This window comes from Phasianus colchicus, chromosome 1, assembly GCF_987193195.1.
Source record: "Phasianus colchicus chromosome 1, bPhaCol1.hap1.1, whole genome shotgun sequence".
Taxonomy (NCBI): domain Eukaryota; kingdom Metazoa; phylum Chordata; class Aves; order Galliformes; family Phasianidae; genus Phasianus; species Phasianus colchicus.
In genome coordinates this window covers 94,608,398-94,627,768 of record NC_143436.1, presented here as the reverse complement: position 1 = coordinate 94,627,768, position 19,371 = coordinate 94,608,398, and the positions used below count along the sequence as shown (strand labels likewise).

General features: G+C 41.6%; 1 protein-coding gene and 1 pseudogene across 5 annotated transcripts; both read right to left on the bottom strand.

Moving 5' to 3' along the window:
• Positions 1-774: 774 nt before the first annotated feature.
• On the bottom strand, positions 775-19,332 carry LOC116242025 (cell surface glycoprotein CD200 receptor 1-B-like). Of its 5 annotated transcripts, none has more exons than XM_090120914.1 (8): positions 19,251-19,332; positions 13,908-15,481; positions 12,747-12,834; positions 10,894-11,202; positions 9,384-9,632; positions 8,409-8,510; positions 2,938-2,984; positions 775-1,609 (listed from the first exon to the last, which is right to left on the bottom strand). In XM_090120914.1, exons 3-8 carry the CDS (start codon positions 12,811-12,813, stop codon positions 1,490-1,492), a joined length of 894 nt encoding a protein of 297 aa, XP_089977040.1. In that variant the 5' UTR covers positions 12,814-12,834; positions 13,908-15,481; positions 19,251-19,332; the 3' UTR covers positions 775-1,489. The 5 variants fall into 5 exon arrangements, with proteins under 5 accessions (XP_089977040.1, XP_089977036.1, XP_089977045.1 ...); XM_090120910.1 differs by lacking the exon at positions 19,251-19,332 and adding an exon at positions 16,059-16,179; XM_090120919.1 differs by lacking the exon at positions 19,251-19,332 and adding an exon at positions 15,554-15,770 and having other exon boundaries at positions 12,747-12,885.
• On the bottom strand, positions 2,993-8,402 carry LOC149919875 (uncharacterized; annotated as a pseudogene).
• Positions 19,333-19,371: the final 39 nt, after the last annotated feature.

Sequence of the window (19,371 nt, the reverse complement as noted above, 5' to 3'; positions counted from 1 at the left end):
CCCTGGCTGGGAAAAGTCCAGGCTGACATGGAGAAAAAAAGGGTGCTGAATTGCACCAGTTACACACTGCCAACTACAGGCCAGCAGAATCGGGAAACCACTCACTACTGAAAAAGAGCTGTCAATTTCACTAGAGCTACAATATGGTTTCTCAACTAGCATCACTGAAAACATCTTTTCACTATTTCCAAGCTGTCACTTTTTCCCCCAGAGGCTGTATTCATGATAAGGTACAGATGACATGAAGGTGCTACACACAGCTCTGAGGTAGTGACCCACCACTGACATTCACAAGAACGGCTCCTCTTGGTATGAGCAGACTACCTTCTGTAAGCACTTTCCATGAGCCGAGGAGTTGTTCTTCATGCCTTTGTGTTGTAACCGATAGGAAAGCTTGGAATAGCATCAGTACGTGCCAACCCATGCCTATTTAGAAGTGATAAAAGGAAGTGCAATTAAAAGGCACAGAGGGATCCTCGTGCCTGAGAACAACAACAGGCAGACAAAGACCAAAGCACACACTTGAGTATACTTTGGTGCTGCATTAGAGTTTCAAAAAGGTTTTACAAGCCCAATATATGAAAACGGAAATTATCAATCAATCAGTATTTATCTTATACTTGGAGCAGGGAGCTGAGAAGAAAGAAATGGCTTGGTTAGATTATTTTCAAGAAAGCATATCACCTGCGTGTTTTTTGTTTTGTTTTTTTAAAAACAAACCAGGCTGTAATATTGGCTTCTAAGAAAATGGACCCAAAAATCATTTAAGATAAATACTTGTATATTTACATATTTATTTCAAAATGAATCTTAGAAAATCTCATTGCTATTTCTCATTTCCACATCAAGTACAAATTCAAATTGGCTTTCTTCTACCATTTACAATAGAAAGTATAATTGAAAATAAACACACTTGAAAATCTAGTGTTTTTCAACCCTTTTTTTTTTTAATCTGCCATATGTAACTATCTACCTAGAACAAAATGTTTATTCCTATATTTCTGCCAGATAGATCATCTCGTCTTTTTTTTTTTTTTTTTTTTTAGGGCTCCTTTTTGCAATTCCTGGTTTCCATCTTGAGACAGGAAAGAGAATCTAGATGCTAAGGTGATCTACATTTTCACCAAGCCTTTTACTCTGTCACAGAAATGTATCAATTATGGATGTGAGGGGAAATGGCACATACCTCAGAACCCATTCTCAAATCAAAATCGTGTATTTCTCCACCTCAGCCTTTACAAGTTTCAAATGTTTAAAAAATATTTAATCTGTTTTCTGATATTTACAGAAAGAGAGGAATCAGTAACTTAAACAGGTTGCTCCCCTGTCTCCCTTCATGTCAGGAAAGAGAAAGGCTTTTCTTGGTCAGTTTAGAGTATTCTGCTGTCCTGCTACGCATAAGGTCTGAGATTTGCTAGATCGAGGACAGGTTCAAGTTACTGAGTATAATTAATAGTTGAGCCAGTATAGATGGCTGGTGCCTACATGGTTAATAGCTCATAAATGTAGTTTGTGGTTTATAATTCTGATAGATTTTCTCTGGTGAGACATAATTGTCCATCACAGGTTCAGTGTTCAGATGCAAAGGTGTGAATCTGAAGTTTTCAGTCTGCAAAATAAAGAAAAAACACAGACCATTGTACTATGTTGAAGAATTTTTTGGAACCTCTATAGAGGCCAATAAAACAAAAGAAAAGAAAAACAACAACAACAACAAAAAAAAAAAACCAGGATCAGAAGAAATCTGGCAGTCAACATTAGTTTTGCAAAGGATCTGTGAAGGTATTTCTCTAAGCTCCACAGGCAAAGGGGCAGGGCATATAGGTTGAAACCTGAGTTTGTGGAGAGACAAAATCTGAACAAGACAACCTTTTGAATCTTTTTCTTAATGAGATTGAAAACAAAGATTGAAATGTCAGTATTTCAACAACGTAGGTCATAATGACCAATGTTAACTTCTCTGACAGAAAAAAACAGGCAGGCCACAGGCATTCCAGTGTAGGCACTTAAACTTACTGGTAGTTTTGACTTTGATCTCAGCAGTTCCCACTGCCATCAGTCAAATTGTGCAGAATACCGTATAAGAGTATATCAGGAAATTAATCATTCTGACTTCAGAGCCCCATTTGACTAGTTTACAACAAACAAAGCATATAGCTATTAATTTCACTGTGAGCAGAAAACTAAATATGAAATAATTGTTCTTTCAGGGTGCATTAGGTGAAGCAGGAGCCCTGAGGAGAGAGTAGTGTGCTACCATGCAATCAAATATGTATCAGAACACCCTAGAATTAGAGAGGTAGTAAAACTTGCAGTGGCAAATTTAACACTGCTGTTTCTTAGCTCCTGCATGTCTGAACTACAACTTAAGATACAAAAATTTCATTACTGTTTGTGGTGCTAATAGGGCGTAAAGAACTGCATCCTTTTCCCTCATTATAAAACACCTGTCTGTTTCCATCATTTTTAATCACACAGATTTCTGTCATCAAGGGCAATACGTACTCTTAAGCAAATGTTTGGTGCTAAGATTTGAGTGTGAAGCAGAGTTGTTAACATATTAATGCTGGAGAAATCTAAAACTCAGCTTGAACATTGCAAATGCAATCTATTGTATCCTTAAGCAGAAAATGCTTTACTCCATTCTCTATCTAGTGTGTAAGCAATTACTCAGATACTCTGTGTAATGAAGTTATGACCACCCAAATAACAAACACCCTTCCAGACACACTGCTCATCATTCCAGCCAACCAGCACATGTGGAGATATGTTGGATTTTTGTCACAGCAGCCACACATTGTGATGAAATGACATGTTTTGATGAAGAAAAAGACAAACACACACACAAAAACAAAACCCATACACTCCCCCTCCCCCTCCAAAAAAAAAAAAAAAAAAAGCAGCAGCAGCATCAAAGCAAAAAAAAACAAAGCTCACCACAGTCTGTACTGGTGACTGATGCACCTTCTTCTGTAGCCGGGAGGCTGGAAGAAGTATACCAGGAAATCAAAATGGTTTCTTGGGACAAGGTACACAGCTGTTATATCCAGAGTTCTTCTCTAGCTGCCCTCAGCAGCTGAAGGACTTTTTCTTAAATGCTCTCACTGGTTAAGTTCTCACCTTTTATGCTCTGCCCCTGAATGTGTTATTGTTTTATTTTCCCCTTTGCTGAAACATTTGGTTTCCCCGGGAAACATGGTTGAATTGACTCAGTTAGGTGTACTTACTGGACCAAGAACCCATCTGAGTGCATTTTCCCCTCTCCTTGCTTGCCCCAAAGGAGCCCTTCACTACGTAACAGTGATGTGCTTCTGTCAGAGTGCTGTAAGCACCTGTCAGCGCCTCCACTACTAACAGCAGCTGCCCTTCTGTTTTCTTCTCCTGCCTTTTCTGCTCTGTCTCCACTCATACTCCCTCTTGCCAACTCATCACTTCATATTATTAGATTCACTAATTACATCTGCAATCTAATATTCACAATGGGGGCAAAATCTGAGCAACACTGAGCACAAGGAAGAACCCTAGGAAAGCATTAAAGGTAGAACCAATGCAATGAAGAGGAATAGGGCATTCTGATGCTCTACAGATTCCCTCTATTTACAGTTTACTCCCTTCTAAGTTGCCTTCTCCCAATGCTTCTGACCAGAATGAGCAGAAACATGGTAGACACATATAGTCCTGTGGTTGACTGTATTCCATATGTCTAACCACATGACTTTGCCCCAGATTGGTTGGGCATGGATAGTCCATTTCTGGGTGGCCCACTGTGCAACCCAAAGAGTGAGCCCCCGGTACAAAACCCAACTATCTGTACAGATATTCAGAATACCATCACCGGGTTCCTTGGTTATAATCATCCACACGGCTCGCAGTTCTGCCCATTGGCTGCTCTGACCATCCCCCTCATCAAACCAATGGTCTCGGTGAAAGGATGGTATGCTATTGCTCTCCACTTGCTCAGGTTGCCCTAGCTGGACCCCCCATGTACCAGGCATCTTCAGGGATAGGATATTTTCCCTCCTGAATGGGACTCTTCCCTGGTGGAGCGACCAGCGTTTCTTTTGGTGCATCACTGTGATATGTCACTGGGCCTAGGATCTTCTGGAGTTCTTCTTTCAAGGGTGATGAAGACAGACTACTCCTTTGGCTGAGGTAGGCAACCCATCGTGCCACTGTTTGTGCTTGGGCCACCCCTGTCTTAGGAAGGTGGGTCAGATCTTTCACCCACCCCTGAATCGGCAGAGTGGTCTTGACTATGACTTCAGCCATTTGAGTTATTGGCTCTACTGCCTGTAGTGCAGCGTAGGCAGCCAATAACTGTTTTTCAATCATACTGTATCTTTCTTCTGCTCCATGCCAGACCTGAGACCAAGAACCAATGGGGGTCCAAACAGAACTCTGGCACTGCCACAGGCCCCAACCAAAGCCATCTTGAGTAACGTGAACGCCCAACTCAGCTGGGAGGGCAGGATCAAATATATCCAATGCCTGGGTTTGTTTAACTGCAAGTTTTGCTTGTCGGAAAGCATCCTGTTCTGTTTTCCCAGTCCCATAGCTGCCTCTTTTTTGCGAGTCTGTACAGCGGCCTTTGCAGCTGCGCTAGGTGAGGTATAAAGGAAGGCAATAACCCAACATACCTAGAAACTCTTGCAGCTGCTTTGATGTTGTAGGGACTGGGAACACCTGAACCTTATCTATGACAGCACTGGGTAGTACTTTGGTCTTCCCTGCCCAAACCACCCCCAGGAATTTTACACACAGGCCCAGACCTTGCACCTTTTGGGGATTTATAGCCCATCCCCTCTGTTGTAAATAGGCAGTTAATGAATCTGCTGCCTCTCTACTGCCTCCAGTGAGTCAGATGTCAGCAGGAGATCATCAATATAATGATATAAGTTAACATCATCAGGTTTTTTCCCAATCAGCCAGATCACGTGCCACTAGATTGTGACAATACATTGGTGAACGCACATACCTCTGCGGCAGGACCTGAAAGGTCCACTGCCTGCCTCCCCACATAAATGCAAACTGATCTTGGAATTCCTCAGCAATTGGGATACTGAATTGGGATACTAATTTAGGCATCTGCTAAATCTAGGAAACAACAATAGGTTTTTATCTCCCTACTTAATGTGCCCATTAGGGAGGCAATATTGGGTACAGCTGCATGAATAGGCGGTGTGACCTTATTTAATTCTCTGTAATCCACTGTCATTCTCCACGTGCCATCCAACTTCCACACTGGCCATATTGGGGAATTATACAGGCTGTGTGCAGGTCTTACAATGCCCGCTTTTTCTAATTCCTGCACCGTTTTCAATATTTCATCTTACTCGCCCAGGAGTCTATACTGTCTTACATTAGTAATCCGGTGCGGTTTCAGCAGGCAAATAGGCCCATGTTTCGCATAGCCTCTTAATATTGCCTGCACCGCCCGGATACTGATACATATCTGTCAAAGTCTGAACTCTCCCACAGTTGTCTGGAGAGCCAGACCCCATAGAATATCTATACCCAGAATGTATTCCTGGACTGGAGCAATAGACTCCTTATACTCCTGGGGTGGGAGATACCCAAGCCCTAATTTCAACCATGTTTGGGTGAAGGAATAGTGTGTCCCCCAGAGCCATCAATCATCACTCTGTGTCCATCAAATTCGGTTGGATATCCATAGATAATTGATGTTTCTGCTCCAGTGTCCACTAATGCCATAACTCTGAATATTTTTTTGGGACCAATAAATCATTAATTCTACATAGGGCCTCTGGTCCTGTCTGGAGGCCCTAGAGGGACTAGCATCCCTCGTCATGCCATGAATTGTGCTATGGCCGATTCTTTTGCTTCCAATGGCTCAGGCATCATGGCCCGAGACACCTGAAGCGGCTTTTTTTTCCTATTAGGAACAACAAAATCTTCTAGGCCGTTGTTGTTATTCTCTGTAACCCTTACCCTTGGTTTCTTAGGGTAATTCTGAAATTTTTGGTTGTCCTTTAGTTGTCTCCAAAGCTGGGGAAGGACATGGTAGGGCTGGTGGTCAATCTTAGCAAATTAGACCCCAGCCTGAATTAAATCATTAAACATTTGTTTTCAGAGACCCTTATGGATCCCAATTGAGGAGCTCAAGTAGCTGGCATTTTGGTTTTAGTCACCAGCAGGACCTCAGCTTCTTCTAATGTCTGAATATTGCGCCTTGTCCATAGGCGTTCTGTTTCTCCTAGGTTGGCCACTAGCTGGGCAGCCTGCTGGACTACCATTTCTGAGGCCACCAGGGGATTTAATATCGAGACCAAAGTACCATACAAATGAGAGGGAGCTTGCTGTAGAATCAGGTCTCTCATCCCTGCTGAGAATTTGACCATATCAGGGCCATCAAATGTGTCTTCATTAATTGCTTCCCTTATGCCTAATTCACGGATATAATTTTGAAGGTCCCCCATGGAGGACCACATCCCTGTATGTAGAGGTATATCAGATTTATTGGGCCATACCATATGGCAGGCTGCTATTAACCATTCTATTATAGAATGGTTTTTATTAAGATACTGATTACCTGCATATAACCTCTGCCTGAGAGCAGGATGGACGGTCATGGTGGCCAGTTTGGCTATTTCCAGGACATTCACCAAAACACTTTCTGCTCCAGAATCCCACAGTCTTAATAACCAAGCTGTCACACTTTCTCTAGGCTTCTGCCAAAATCACTGTACTAAATGCATTAATTCTGTTGCCATGTATGCCTAGGCTGTTACATGCAAATGAGTCTGGGCAGGGGGTCACTGATCAGGCGGCACCCCTGCCAGTCTGTCCTGTACTTTTTTTGTTTTCTGAGTTATAACAGGACAGACTTCTAGTGGATATGTCAAAATTGGAGATTTGAGATCTAATTTAGATTTTTTGTTTTCCTGATCAACGCAGTCTGTTGATTCAGGAGTCTGGTCATTGTTTATTGAAATGTTACGAACTTGACCTATCGGAAGATGCAGAATTGGTTTCTTCCCTGTTAATATGCCAAGTTCTTGCTCTAATTTTTCAGTACGGTCTTTCAAAAGTTGGTTTTCATTCTCTAAAGTATTATGCCTCATTTCAGCATGATTTAAAGCATTTAATAGCTGTTATGCCACTATGGAGGCAGCTAATTGTCTTTCTTTCATGATCAATATATCTTTGTTAAGTCCCTGATAATTTGCCATGCAATAGGGGGAGATACTTCCCATAACACAGAGGGGACCCCATTTTTTAATGACAACCACTAGTTCATAATAGGGAGATCCCACAAACCCTGGAATCACTTTATCTAAGGGGGTAGCATTCTCTCCCCGATCCATTTATAGAAATTCTAAAGAACGGACATGATGTTATGTTTGGCCTGCCTGGATCACCAAGTGTATAATCAATGAATATAAAGATGCTATAATTATGAAATAAACAAGAGAGTTTGGCAAACCAGGTTATAATAACAAAAAGAGAATAGATAGGACACTTACCCATATCCTAGGCTCACTTATGAAACTCCAGCAGAGTGGATCTCCAGAAGAGATCCTTCCCTACTGGTAGTCAGCTCTTAAATGGGTCTAGGAGAGGTGGAACCAGGCTCCACCCCTTCCAGCAGCACAGGTGAATTGTCTTCACCTGTGCCCGCTTGGCTGACTCCTTGCTCGCCTCAGGTGATCAATCAGAGGTTCAGGCTGTGGTTCAGCAGTTCCCATACAGCTTCATACTCTCCTCTCCCAAAAACATCCTTGCTTTCAGTTTCTTTCTTTCAATCCTCTCGTTTTCTCTCCCTCCAATTCACTAAGGCTTTTACTCCATCTGTACTTCATTACAGCCATCTCAAGAGTCGGAAGGCATCACATGAGCTCTCATTACCAACTTATTCAGCATGAGCCAACATAATGCCAATGAAATCTACACAGACTGAGAAACTATCAGTGTACCAGAGAGAAATATACATTTCACCTATTCTTACACTTCCTGAAGGGAAAAATTAGAATTGCCAGGATAGAGGAAGGATTGCTTATGATCGACCATTAGGACTAATGCTTAAACTAGTCTTTAAGCTCCTCAGTCTATGTGTAGAATTTTATGTTGGTAAATTCAGAATGATCAAAATAATTCAAAAAATTCAAAACCCACCCTACTCATAACAAGTATTCTTCTCTCCCTGAATAACTCTTTGCCTCATATGTAATACATTAATAGTATAATAACAGTGACTCTTACAAAACTCCAGGCTTGTTTTAAAATTCCATCCCTCCATTTATTATTTCCAAAGGGTCAGTACACTATATATCAACATTTTCCTCAATCCCTGCGCCCCAACCCACTCTCAGCCATAAGATACATATCTTAGTACCTGCACCTAGCCTGCGATGGAATGTAAAACATTTCAAGCTCATCAAATGACTTACCCCTGCACCTTAAAATCAAGCATGAAGTCACTCCAGCAACACAGACAACAGCAAGAAATGCAGGCAGTCCAATCTGGAGATATTGGAGACTGGAAGAATCATCTAGGGTGAGAAAAGAAAACCAGTCACAGAGCTAGATGTCAGTATCCACTGACTATATGACGATGGTATCTAACTTAATGAGAAAAGAAAACTAATGCTCTATCCCCATAGCTCCAATGAGAGACAGATCAGATGTCTAGGTGCCAACCTGCATAAGGAACTGTTTCACTCATCCAGTGTGTACAAACATACTTCCATTTTCAACACATATATCTGCATGGTTTCCCTTTGTACAAATGATACTAAAAGTGCATCAGCAGAACTGACGAGACATCCCTCCAGAATTTTGTTATTAATGACTGGTCTGTGTTAATTTCCATCCTTCATGCCCCTGCTGAGATATTTTGGTAATACAAGCACTGTTTACATTTTCTTACAAATTTTGATGGCAGAAACATATCAAGTCCAGCGTAGCCAGCTTAACCTTTACTACCTTTGTCTTTGGGAAAGTTTGCTCAAGAGTAACACACAGACACTCTCCACTTTCTCCAGACCATCAGCACTGTGGGGAAGTGGAAAAAATCAGCTCAAGAGGTCCAAAGTTTCACATCAAAAACAAATCTCTACTGCAGAGAGAACTTCTCTGTCACTGCTAATTAAACAAGGATCACTGAAAGAGAATAAGGAGCTCTTGTATCTTAAAATGGAGATCCAAGTAAGCTCCCACTGGAAACTTCCTCATACCATGCTGCGAAACATTTGGTTTCAGTTGACTAACTCTGAATTACTAATTTCTCTATCAACATGCACAAGAACTTTGGCATTTCACCACTAAACAATCTGCCAAGTCCTGGCATTCAGTGGAAACAGCTGCAAAGAAAACCACAGTCACAAGTGTATGATGAAGAACAATTACAAAACAATGTTCTTTACCTGACAGATCCAGGGAGAGAGTCTGGTTCACAGCTGGGTGGGTAACCAGGCAGGTGACATTAGGATGTGTGCTGTTGACCCAGCTTATGTAGCTGAAGCTGGTCACTGTTCCGTTGAAGTGGTGGACATATTTCTCAACACTGTGATTACTTGCAGGGATCCAGGAGATTTTGGCAGCTGGTTTTCCAGCAGTAGCTTGGCAAACAGCCACTCCGTTCTTGTCAGAGGTCAGAGACAATGTAGGAGGGACTGCAGAAGAAGTAAATAGACTACGGTCATCATTCCAGAGTAAGGTCTCTAACTGAGAAACAAAAACAGTACTATTTTTCAGTTTTTGTGTGGCCAACTTAAGATATTTTGAAATAATTCAGAATATTATCACCAACCATCTTTAGGGGAAAAACACATTAAAGTCCAAGGTAAATATCTCTAAAAATTGGTAGCGGCACTTAGAATTGAGGTTTCCTCACATTTTCCAAAGGATGACTATAACTGTAACAGAAGATGGGATGTTGGATAGGGCTGGATTAAATGAAGATTTAAAAGTATAGCAGTGCATGTACTGAACAAAACACCATAGCTTGCTGAAGCTACAAGCTAAGAAATTCATAATATGGATAGAAAGGAGAAAATGGAGAAATACTAGTCTGCCTAAAGCCTAACAGTTTATGTTCTGCATTTTACAGAACAGATTCTGCAAGGAAGAAGAAAAAAACAATATCAAAGGACAAATATTAACAGTAGCAATTACTGATTTGCAGAATAACATTGCCATAAGCCTTCTGAGTATTACTAAAAATCAACTAAGATGATCATAACAAAAAAATCCTCTCATAAGTAAAATGTTTCTTGCGATTTAAGGAAAGTTAGAGATAATCTACACATGTCAGAAAGATTGACTGATGCTTTGCTTTTGTTTCCTAATACTTTCTCTTCCTGCCTTGCTTGAAAATAGCCTAAAATCATTTTTATTTTAGTGATGCAGTACTACAACTTTCAATGCTTCTGGAAGAGTTAAATATTTCCAGATAATGTCCTGAAACTCTTGCTTCCTTCCTATTTGGTCCTTATCCAAACAAAGTACACAATGTGTGCACTGTGAAATTTGGTTCAGCTTTAAGTAGCAATATTTATTTAATATCATCTATTTGCACCAACTTAACCAAGTGTGCACTCCTGTTCATGTGAACATTCACACAGCATTCAAATTCCATGTTACAGCCAAAGACATCAGAATCTATCCAGACTGGTTCATCTGGGAACATCTGAAAACAGTCTCTGATCGTGAGGCAGAAACAAACAAACAAACAAACACAAATAACAACAACTGATTATTTCTCATTAAAACAGCCCTATGTCTTCATATGGCTTGTTGCCCTCTCCAGTCACACTAAATCAAGTTTCATCTTTATCTTCAATCTCAGCATGCATCAAAAATGAATTTGGTCCTTTAACAACTCAAATCCGTTTTATGTCCACACAACAATGAAAAAGCATAGGTGCATCTTACCTATGACATTCAGAGAAAATAAAAAAGGAAAATTCCCCTCACTGCTGAGAATTTCACAGGTGTAATTTCTCTCGTCATTCAAGTACACAGGGTAAATACGAAGAGCTAGGTCATGGTCAGGTGAGTATTTCCACATCACCCTCTCACTGCAGTTTAGCATTCTTGACTCATTGAGATCCCTTCTGTAAGCCAAAAAGCAGGAAGTGCTGGATTTCATCTTCCATGTCACCATTACCAAAGACAGCTTGGAGATTGATGAGCAATTCAACACAGCCTCATGACCAGCCTCCACATTCACCCTTCTATAAGCTACATGGGAAAAAGAGAAATAGAGAAAGAAAAAATTAAATATTAAATATGATCCTTCAGCTTTCATCAATATCCAGCTCTTGGCTTCACCATACTTAAAAATTTCTACTTTCTTACTGTACTGGCAACCTTGGGAATGCGTTGCTTTCACAGAAACTTATAAGTAGTATTCAGTTTCCAGGTCCTGCTTCTTTCTGTCACTGTCTTTGAGATCTTGAAATGCAGTGGAGATGGTATCTTTCCACTGAATGCAATGTGCGTTGGTGAGCTACAAGTTCTCCTCTGGTTTTTTTTGGCAGAAGATTCCTACCACTTCGATATGGACATTGAAAAACTGATGGGGAGGCCAAGATTCACCCTTAAGAGAATGGAAACTACCTTTTCTAAGGAAAAAAAAGAAAGAAAGAAAGAAAAAAAAGAATCATAGAATGGCTTGGGTGGGAAGGGACCTCAAGGACCATCAAGCTCCAATCCCCCTGCCGCATGCGGAGCTGCCAACCTCCACATTTAATACCAGATCAAGCAGCCCAGGGCCCCATCCAATCTGGCCTTGAACACCTCCAGGGACAGGGCATCCACAACCTCTCTGGGCAGCCTGTTCCAGCAGCTCACCACTCTCTCTGTAAAGAACTTCCCCCTGACATCCAACCTAAATCTTCCCTCCCTCAACTTAAAACCAATTCCCCTTGTCCTGCCATTATCTACCCTTGTAAAGGATTGACTCCCCTCCTGTTTGTAGGCTCCCTTTAGGTACTGATAGGTTGCAATGAGGTCACCCCACAGCCTCCAGGCTGAACAAGCCCAGCTTCCTCAGCCTGTCTTCATAGGGGAGGTGCTCCAGCCCTCTAATTTTCTTTGTGGCTCTCCACTGGACCCTCTCCAACAGCTCCATGTCTTTCTTTATTGAAGTCCCCAGACCTGGCTGGCTGCAGTACTCCAAATGAGGCCTCACAAGAGCAGAATAGAGAGGAACAATCACCTCCCTGTCCCTGCTGGCCACCCCTCTTCTGATGGAGCCCAGGATACTATTTGCCTTCTGAGCTGCAAGAGCACACTGCTGGCCCATTTTAAGTTTTTCATCCACCAGGAGCCCCAGGTCCATCTCTGTGATAAGGTGCACCAATTACAGTGTAAGAAAAACCTGGGATAGCAGTGAAACAGGAGTTGGACTCAATAATCCTTACAGGTCCCTTCCAACTCAGGATACTCTATGAACATATACCAATAAGAAGGGGAAGACTCACGATCATCTGGCATAGTAGTTGATGGAGCATATGCTATATGGGTATATATCTGTCTTTTTCTGCCAGAAACCATAGCTCTGCTGGTGTTTTCTCATCTGAACAAGAAATAGATCTTCAGATTATTTGTGTTGGATCGCTATCAGAAATAATATTCTACGCCACTCTGCAAAGCACAGGATTATTTTGTCAGCTGATGTGATATCATTCTTCATACTGGTGAACTGTAAAATTTCAGTGTACCAGTGAGTCAGCAATACAGAGTATCAAACAGTGCTGAGTGCAGCTTGTGTACTCACTTACCTGACCCTCCAAACAGGTGGATCATCAAGAAAAGGACTGCAGCCTGAACTGCCCGTGTCTGAGTCATCTTCAGCAAAAGGATTCAGCACTGCAGTAAAAGAAGGAAATGGTGGGTAGTCACAAGCTGTGGTGCAAGTCCCTTCAAAGAAAACAGGAAGAAAAGCCTTTTCTTTTCTTTGAAAACAGAAGTTGTAACAAGGAACTATGTCAAGTATCATTCTTACAGTAGAAGGAAGAAAGCAAAAAAATGCTTTGGAAATAAAAAGCATTTCTGTTTACAAACCAGTTTTAAAAACTCAAGATCTCATTTTCCAGTCATCTCCAGTCACTCACTACTCATGACCAGCTAGCACACAGATAGCTACAGACTTCTTATTGCTGCTTCACAGATTTACCTGCAGAAGATGAAAAAAAGACTTTGCAAGAGCAAAGATGATTGCATCAAGCTCTTTTTGAAAAAAATCAAGGTACAGCATTTATGGGAAAACTCAGAACCTAGACTTGGCTATTAGAAGGAAGTAACCCAGAGAAATGATTTAAATCTTTGCCCTGCTTTTAATTTCTCAAAGGGTAACTCCATTTCTGCAGTAGAAGTGAAAGGTCAACTGTCTTTTTGTGAGAGATCACAAACATGAGCTTGTTTCCTGCTATTAGAGACACAGAGAACTGAGGAAGCATTTCAATAATTAACATGATTCCATAATTATGTATCTACATATTACAAACTACTAGCTCCTTTTTGGCAAAAGGGCTGTTGCTTGAGCACAGGCCTGGCTGGAAACATTGCTGGTACTTTCCTACAGTCAGTTAATCATGCATAAATAAACCCAAATTTTTCTGGCATACTTTACTATGTTCTACTGAAAAATATGGCTATGTATTCAAAATACCATCCTTTTCTACTCAGATCTCAAGACCTACAGCACCTTACTACAGCTCCCACTAGCTCGGTCACAGCAAAGGGTTCCCAGCCACTGCACTGCTGTAACCCCATCACTGAGTGACAAGGCAGAGGTCTCAGTGTGTGCCTGTTTTTATGACACCGCGGTAGCCATACCCTGGCTGGGGTTTTGTGAGGTTACAGTCAAAATCTGCAGCCACAGTTTTGTCCAAGGCTCCTTCCCACCTTCCCATGAAGTCACCCAATTTTCCAGCACTCACCTCTGCATTTCCTCAAGCTCTTCCCGGTCTTTTCACTGTTCTCTCCTTCATACCACCATCTGCATCGCTTTAATCTCCCATACACAGCTAGAGATGACTGAAAAATGGTGTTGCCATCCTATGGGAAGTACTGATATGTTGTTCTCATTCCTAAGTCAAACACCAATACACACCAAGCTAGCAAGTATCTTTCTGACACAGTTGATTTAGAGACGTCATACGGGTTGCAACAGGACCTTCCTCTGTGGTTATTTATGGTCATGCTCTGTTCACACTCATTTTGCCCATATTAATACAAGGATGTTTCATTGAAGGTACTAAGAGGTATGTAAAAATATATTAAGAAAAAAATAATAAAAATAGAATAAAAAGAAGCAATAGTGCTACATTTGTGATCTGAGTGCAAGAGGCAACAATATTCAGTGCAACTTATACACGATGCAAGATGTATGTACATTCTCACAACAGATTGATAGGTTTTCTGCACAATTCTAACAAAACACCAATGTATCTGGATGAAAAGCTTTTATTGCAGTCTGAAAATGCTGATGCAAGCACATTGATCAGTATACTACAACTAACATGCAAGTAATGGGTAATGTAAGTCTTATATTCCCAAACTCTCAAATTTCATTTTTGTTCACTTTAAATCTTTGCCACATATGACATAATTTTTGTGCTTTGTGTTATTCAGTATCAATGAAAAAGTTGCTTTTTTCTGTAATTGAAATAAATTATGCATGCAAAAGTTGCGTTCAGTGAAAAAGCTTGTTTTTTTCTTAAAAACAACAACAGATTATTTTTGGCCAAAAATATGTGCTGAATTAGACCCAATTTGGAAATTATTTTTCTGCCTCTTTAAAAAAAAAAAAAAAAAAGTCCTCCACAATGTTTATCAGCAAATTCAATATTCACCGATGTTGATGGATCCATAAATATTCATATACAGCATATTGTGACACTGGAACTTGTCCCAGAGAACTATCATTTTTTAAAATGCATACAAGTCATGTATACACGGAGCTTATTTGCTCAAAAGAACAGACATTAATGATTAAAAATGGGGCCTTACAGAAAGAATAGAGAATATCACTCTGCTTAAATATTCATGTATGAAACACTGAATATAGATTGCAATTTTTAAGGTTCACAGTCCTTAACTGCTTACGCCTCTGAGCAAGAAGTAAATCTCAAAGTAGAACCCCAGAAGGAGAAACCCAGCACAGCTGAATCCAATTCATTTAAAAGCATCAAATGAATGTTTGTAGATTGTCTTGTGTCATTTCCTTTGATGGAATTAAAATGCCCCAACAACTGCATTAAAATAAATTAAAGTTTTAACTCAGCCTCGATGGTGGTGTCTGGCATGAGACCCCACAATGCATGCATCACTCTCCCATTACCCTCCACACTGCAGCTGGGAATGGCACTGCTCACGCTTGGTTGCCTCTCATGAAAGCTGAGGGGAAGGAAGTTGCTCAGTGTCAGCCTGGAGAAGGGACCTCCAGCTCCAGAAGCACGGGAGGTAAAAGGCAGCCGTGCCAGCACATTCTGGTCCTTGGATAATCTTAGTCCTGGGGAGGAGAAACGAGATATTAGCACAGAGGTTTGGCCCAGTTTGGATGCTGGTCCCAGCTCCCACGCACCAGGGAAAAGCACTGGAACACCTGTAGCTCCCTTCTGGTTGTCCTCACGAGAACAGAGAATTTAGAAGTGGCTCAGCTCAGGACAATTTGTCCCAGATAGTCCCTGTTTTCTTTGCACTGTTCACAAATTTCTTTCTGTTGATGCTCCCAAGATTATAGCATGCAGCTGATTTGTCTCGCAGACAGACAAGAGCTCCTTGCCCTCCTGCTACAGCTCAGTGAAAAGAAACCATCTGGTGGTACATTCCCCCAGAAGAGGATGTGACACAGTTAGAGCTAGGGAAATACCACATTCAGACACGAGGAACAAAACACAGCCTCTGGTTGCATTATACTGTGTATCAAATACAAGATGCAAGCCCTGAGCTATGTAAAATGACAGTTAAAGTGGATTAATAAAAGCCAAGTCCAACATAACAAAAACATATTTAACACAAAGCGAAGAAAGAAAAGGTGCTGCTCATAAAGAATCGATGCGAGCAATGCATCAGTCATCAACACAAACCTTTGTAAATGTCACATGGCCATTGCCATGATTAACAGGAAAATATGACACTGCTTTGCAGTGGAATCACAGTTTAAAGTGTAGCAAAGATCTTCAGAAACCCATTCCTTCCTCTGGGCAAGGGAGGGGAGGAAAGGATGGTACAAAGAGGAACCAGTTGCACATAGCTACGAGCTGCACCCACAATGACTCAAAAGGCAGAAGCCAGCCAACGCTGTCTGACGTGGGAGGTACACGGACAGCCCCAGGTCAGCCTCCACCCTTCGCTGCCCTATGGGGCCTCAGTAACTCTTAAGATGGGATACCTCCTGATAACATGCTGCAATAAAAAAAAGAGCAGTTCAAATGGCTGTCTCAGGGTCTCCCTTTTTTCCTACAAGTTTTCACAGCGACCCTCAGACGTTGGAGCTGTAGCAGTTACCTGGGGAGAGACTGGTGTCTGTCTGTGTGCATTTTCTGCGTATCTTAGCCACAGGCTATTTTCGTGCAGCCTATTTTCTGCGTAGGAAGTTTTGCAGAAAGTCTGAGAGCGGTCTGCAGCCCCCACTCAGGAGACAGACTCTGTTCAGCTGGTGTCTCCAGCTGCTCCCAGGCTACAACACATCCTTCAAGTCCCTCAGATGAAAATGAAGTCATAAAATACAGGAAGCCTTTGGATGCTCTGGAAATAGAGCATATATAGAATTATAGAATTGTCTGAGTTGGATGGGACCTCTAAAAGTCATCTAGTCCAACTCCCCTGCAATAACACCTACAGCTACATCAAGTGCCCATCCAGCCTGATCTTGGGACGAGGCATCCACCACCTCTCTGGGCAACCTGTTACATCGCCGTTAATGTAAAAATCTTCTTCCTTATATCCAGTCTAAATCTCCTCTCCTTTATTTTGAAACCATTTAATCTTGTTTTATCACCACAGACCCTGCTAGAGAGTCTGACCCCTTCCTTCTTACAAACCCATTTAGATACTGAAAGGCCACTCTCAGGTCTCCCCAGAACCTATTCTTCTCCAAGCTGAACAGCCCCAGCTCTCTCAGCCTGTCCTTACATGGGAGGTGTTCCTTGGATCCTTTTTGTGGCCCTCCTCTGGACACACTCCAACAGATCTATGTCGCTCCTGTGCTGAGGACTCCACATCTGGATGCACCACTCCAGGTGAGGTCTCACCTGAGCAGAGCGGCAGGTCCACCTCCACTGACCTGCTGGCCACACTTCTTTTGATGCAGCCCAGGATACGGTTGGCTTTCTGGGCTGCAAGGACCATTACTGGCTCACATCCAGCTTCCCATCCACCAGCATCCCCAGGTTCTTTTCAGTAGGGCTGGGCTCAATCCTTTCATCCCTCAGCTTCTGCTGATAGTGGGGGGTATGTGAAAAGGAGTGGAAAGGGCTCTTCATTCTCAGAAACTGAGATGCATTTAGGGGTTGGGGAGGTTGCATGCTTGCTCTGTCCTTAGCTATCCTCCATAACTACCTGCTGCTGGCTACTGCAAGTGCACTGAGTAGATGGACCTCTGGTTTGACTTCATAGCCTTTTGGTTTTTTTAGTCTCTGAAGGATTTCCTAACACTGAAAATGCACCCATGAAGCCCTCTCCTAGCACAGCAAAAGTTTGTTAATACTGATAGCGAATAGAGGAACTTCAGCTTCTGCTCAAACTGCCTGTTTGTCTCATACTTGCTGGCAGGTGAAAGTAATAGGTAGTTAGCAGCTACAAAATTCAGCCCGTCCAGTTCATGAGCCAGCCTCATTCAGATCCAAATGAGCAAAACTGTATAAACTTTCTCTATAAACTGGGAAATAAAGGGTAGATGGCTTCCTGAAAGGAAAAGAACTGCCTAATAGAAGGAGCTGTCAAAAGAGTTATGAAGTGTTTGTACTGAAATATAAAATTACTGTTTTCTGGTAACTTATATCTGAAGGTAAATAGGCTTAAAAATTCCTCCTCAGCAGGGTAGATGTTTCCTGTGTCTGTGTACAATTTGTCAAAATATTAATGATTAGAATAACGCTAATACTAACATTACCACAATGTGTTTTTTCCCTAGCAGGGTGAAAAACAAGCAAAACAGCAGATGAGTGTATTGCCTGCTTGTTTGCTTTCTTATTTGTTTTTAGTAGTTGTAATTCAACAAAACAGGTGTGAATTGCCTCTCCTTTTAGAAATATTTACCTTCTTAACACCGGCCAATCTAGAAAATAGCCTAGTCCTGTGAAGTTATTACCTGAGCTAAATTGTACACCTCACATCCATAGCTACCTTGCAGCCAACCTGTTCAGAAAGCACAATAACCCCATGATGGGAGTAGGACCAAAGGATGAATAGCAGTAAGAATAGCCTCTAGTAAGCCTGTTCTCTTCCTTGCAGGAAAACAGATGTTTGCCTTGAAGAGGAAAATATAGAAACAGCCCGTGAATGTAACATCTTGATTTTCCAAGGTACAAACCACCTGTGGTTCCACTGATGTCAGCAAACATACAGTGGGACAAACACTGCTCACAATAAAACTTTTAAAACCCGAAACTTCCAAGTGAAAATGTCCAGAGGCAATTACATTGCCATTTCCAGGGACTATGAAAAATCACTTATATTTTAACTACAGCTAATCTACACTCGCTCACCAACACAGTCAAGTCCAGCAATTTCTGTTCTTGGCCCTATCAAATCCCCCTTACCAATTTTAGGTCATTAACTCATTGTTCAGAGGCTTCTCATTTAATCCTAATGCTTCGGCAACAAAATTTATCTTTAGAAAGGTGCCCGTTACTTTGGCTACTTCAATTTCTGCCTCTTGTGGACTTACTGCACCACTTTGCACTTTTCCCATGAAGAACCAAGGAACCAACAACCCACAAATACAGCTACCACCTTCAGAACTGTGGGATAATCCAAGAAACAGACTCCTAAAAATTCAATAGTGAACGAAAAATAGATGATTCATAGGTGGACACAGCTCCCCTTCAAATAAGGGTAGGCATATATCTCAGATTCCTTGGATGAAAGTTTCTCTCCCATCCCAGCCTCAGGAATTGGCCTTCCCCTACACAGCCAAATGTGACCCAGTGTACTATATATCCTGAGAGCTTCTTGCAAAGCTGCAAACTTCAAATAATCCCCACTTTAAAAAGAATACAAATAGCAGCAGAAACTGACTTGTAGCAGAAGCAAAATCCCAGGCAAACCTTCCTCACCTATTAGTAGATCTTCGGTCTAGCTTCACTGATCATGGTTCAGGCAGTTCTGAGCATGGGTAGAGCCACAGGATTATCAAGACTCTCTGCTTCATTTGTTCGCTCCTCCTTCACTTCATCT

Excerpts from the sequence above, each read along its gene's own strand:
- LOC116242025 (XM_090120914.1), bottom strand. The coding sequence starts at position 12,813 with ATGACTCAGACACGGGCAGTTCAGGCTGCAGTCCTTTTCTTGATGATC. Across the intron at positions 9,633-10,893 it reads ATTTTCTCTGAATGTCATAG|TCCCTCCTACATTGTCTCTG; the intron begins GTAAGATGCACC and ends CTTCTTCTGCAG. Across the intron at positions 2,985-8,408 it reads CTTGATTTTAAGGTGCAGGG|CCTCCCGGCTACAGAAGAAG; the intron begins GTAAGTCATTTG and ends TACTTCTTCCAG.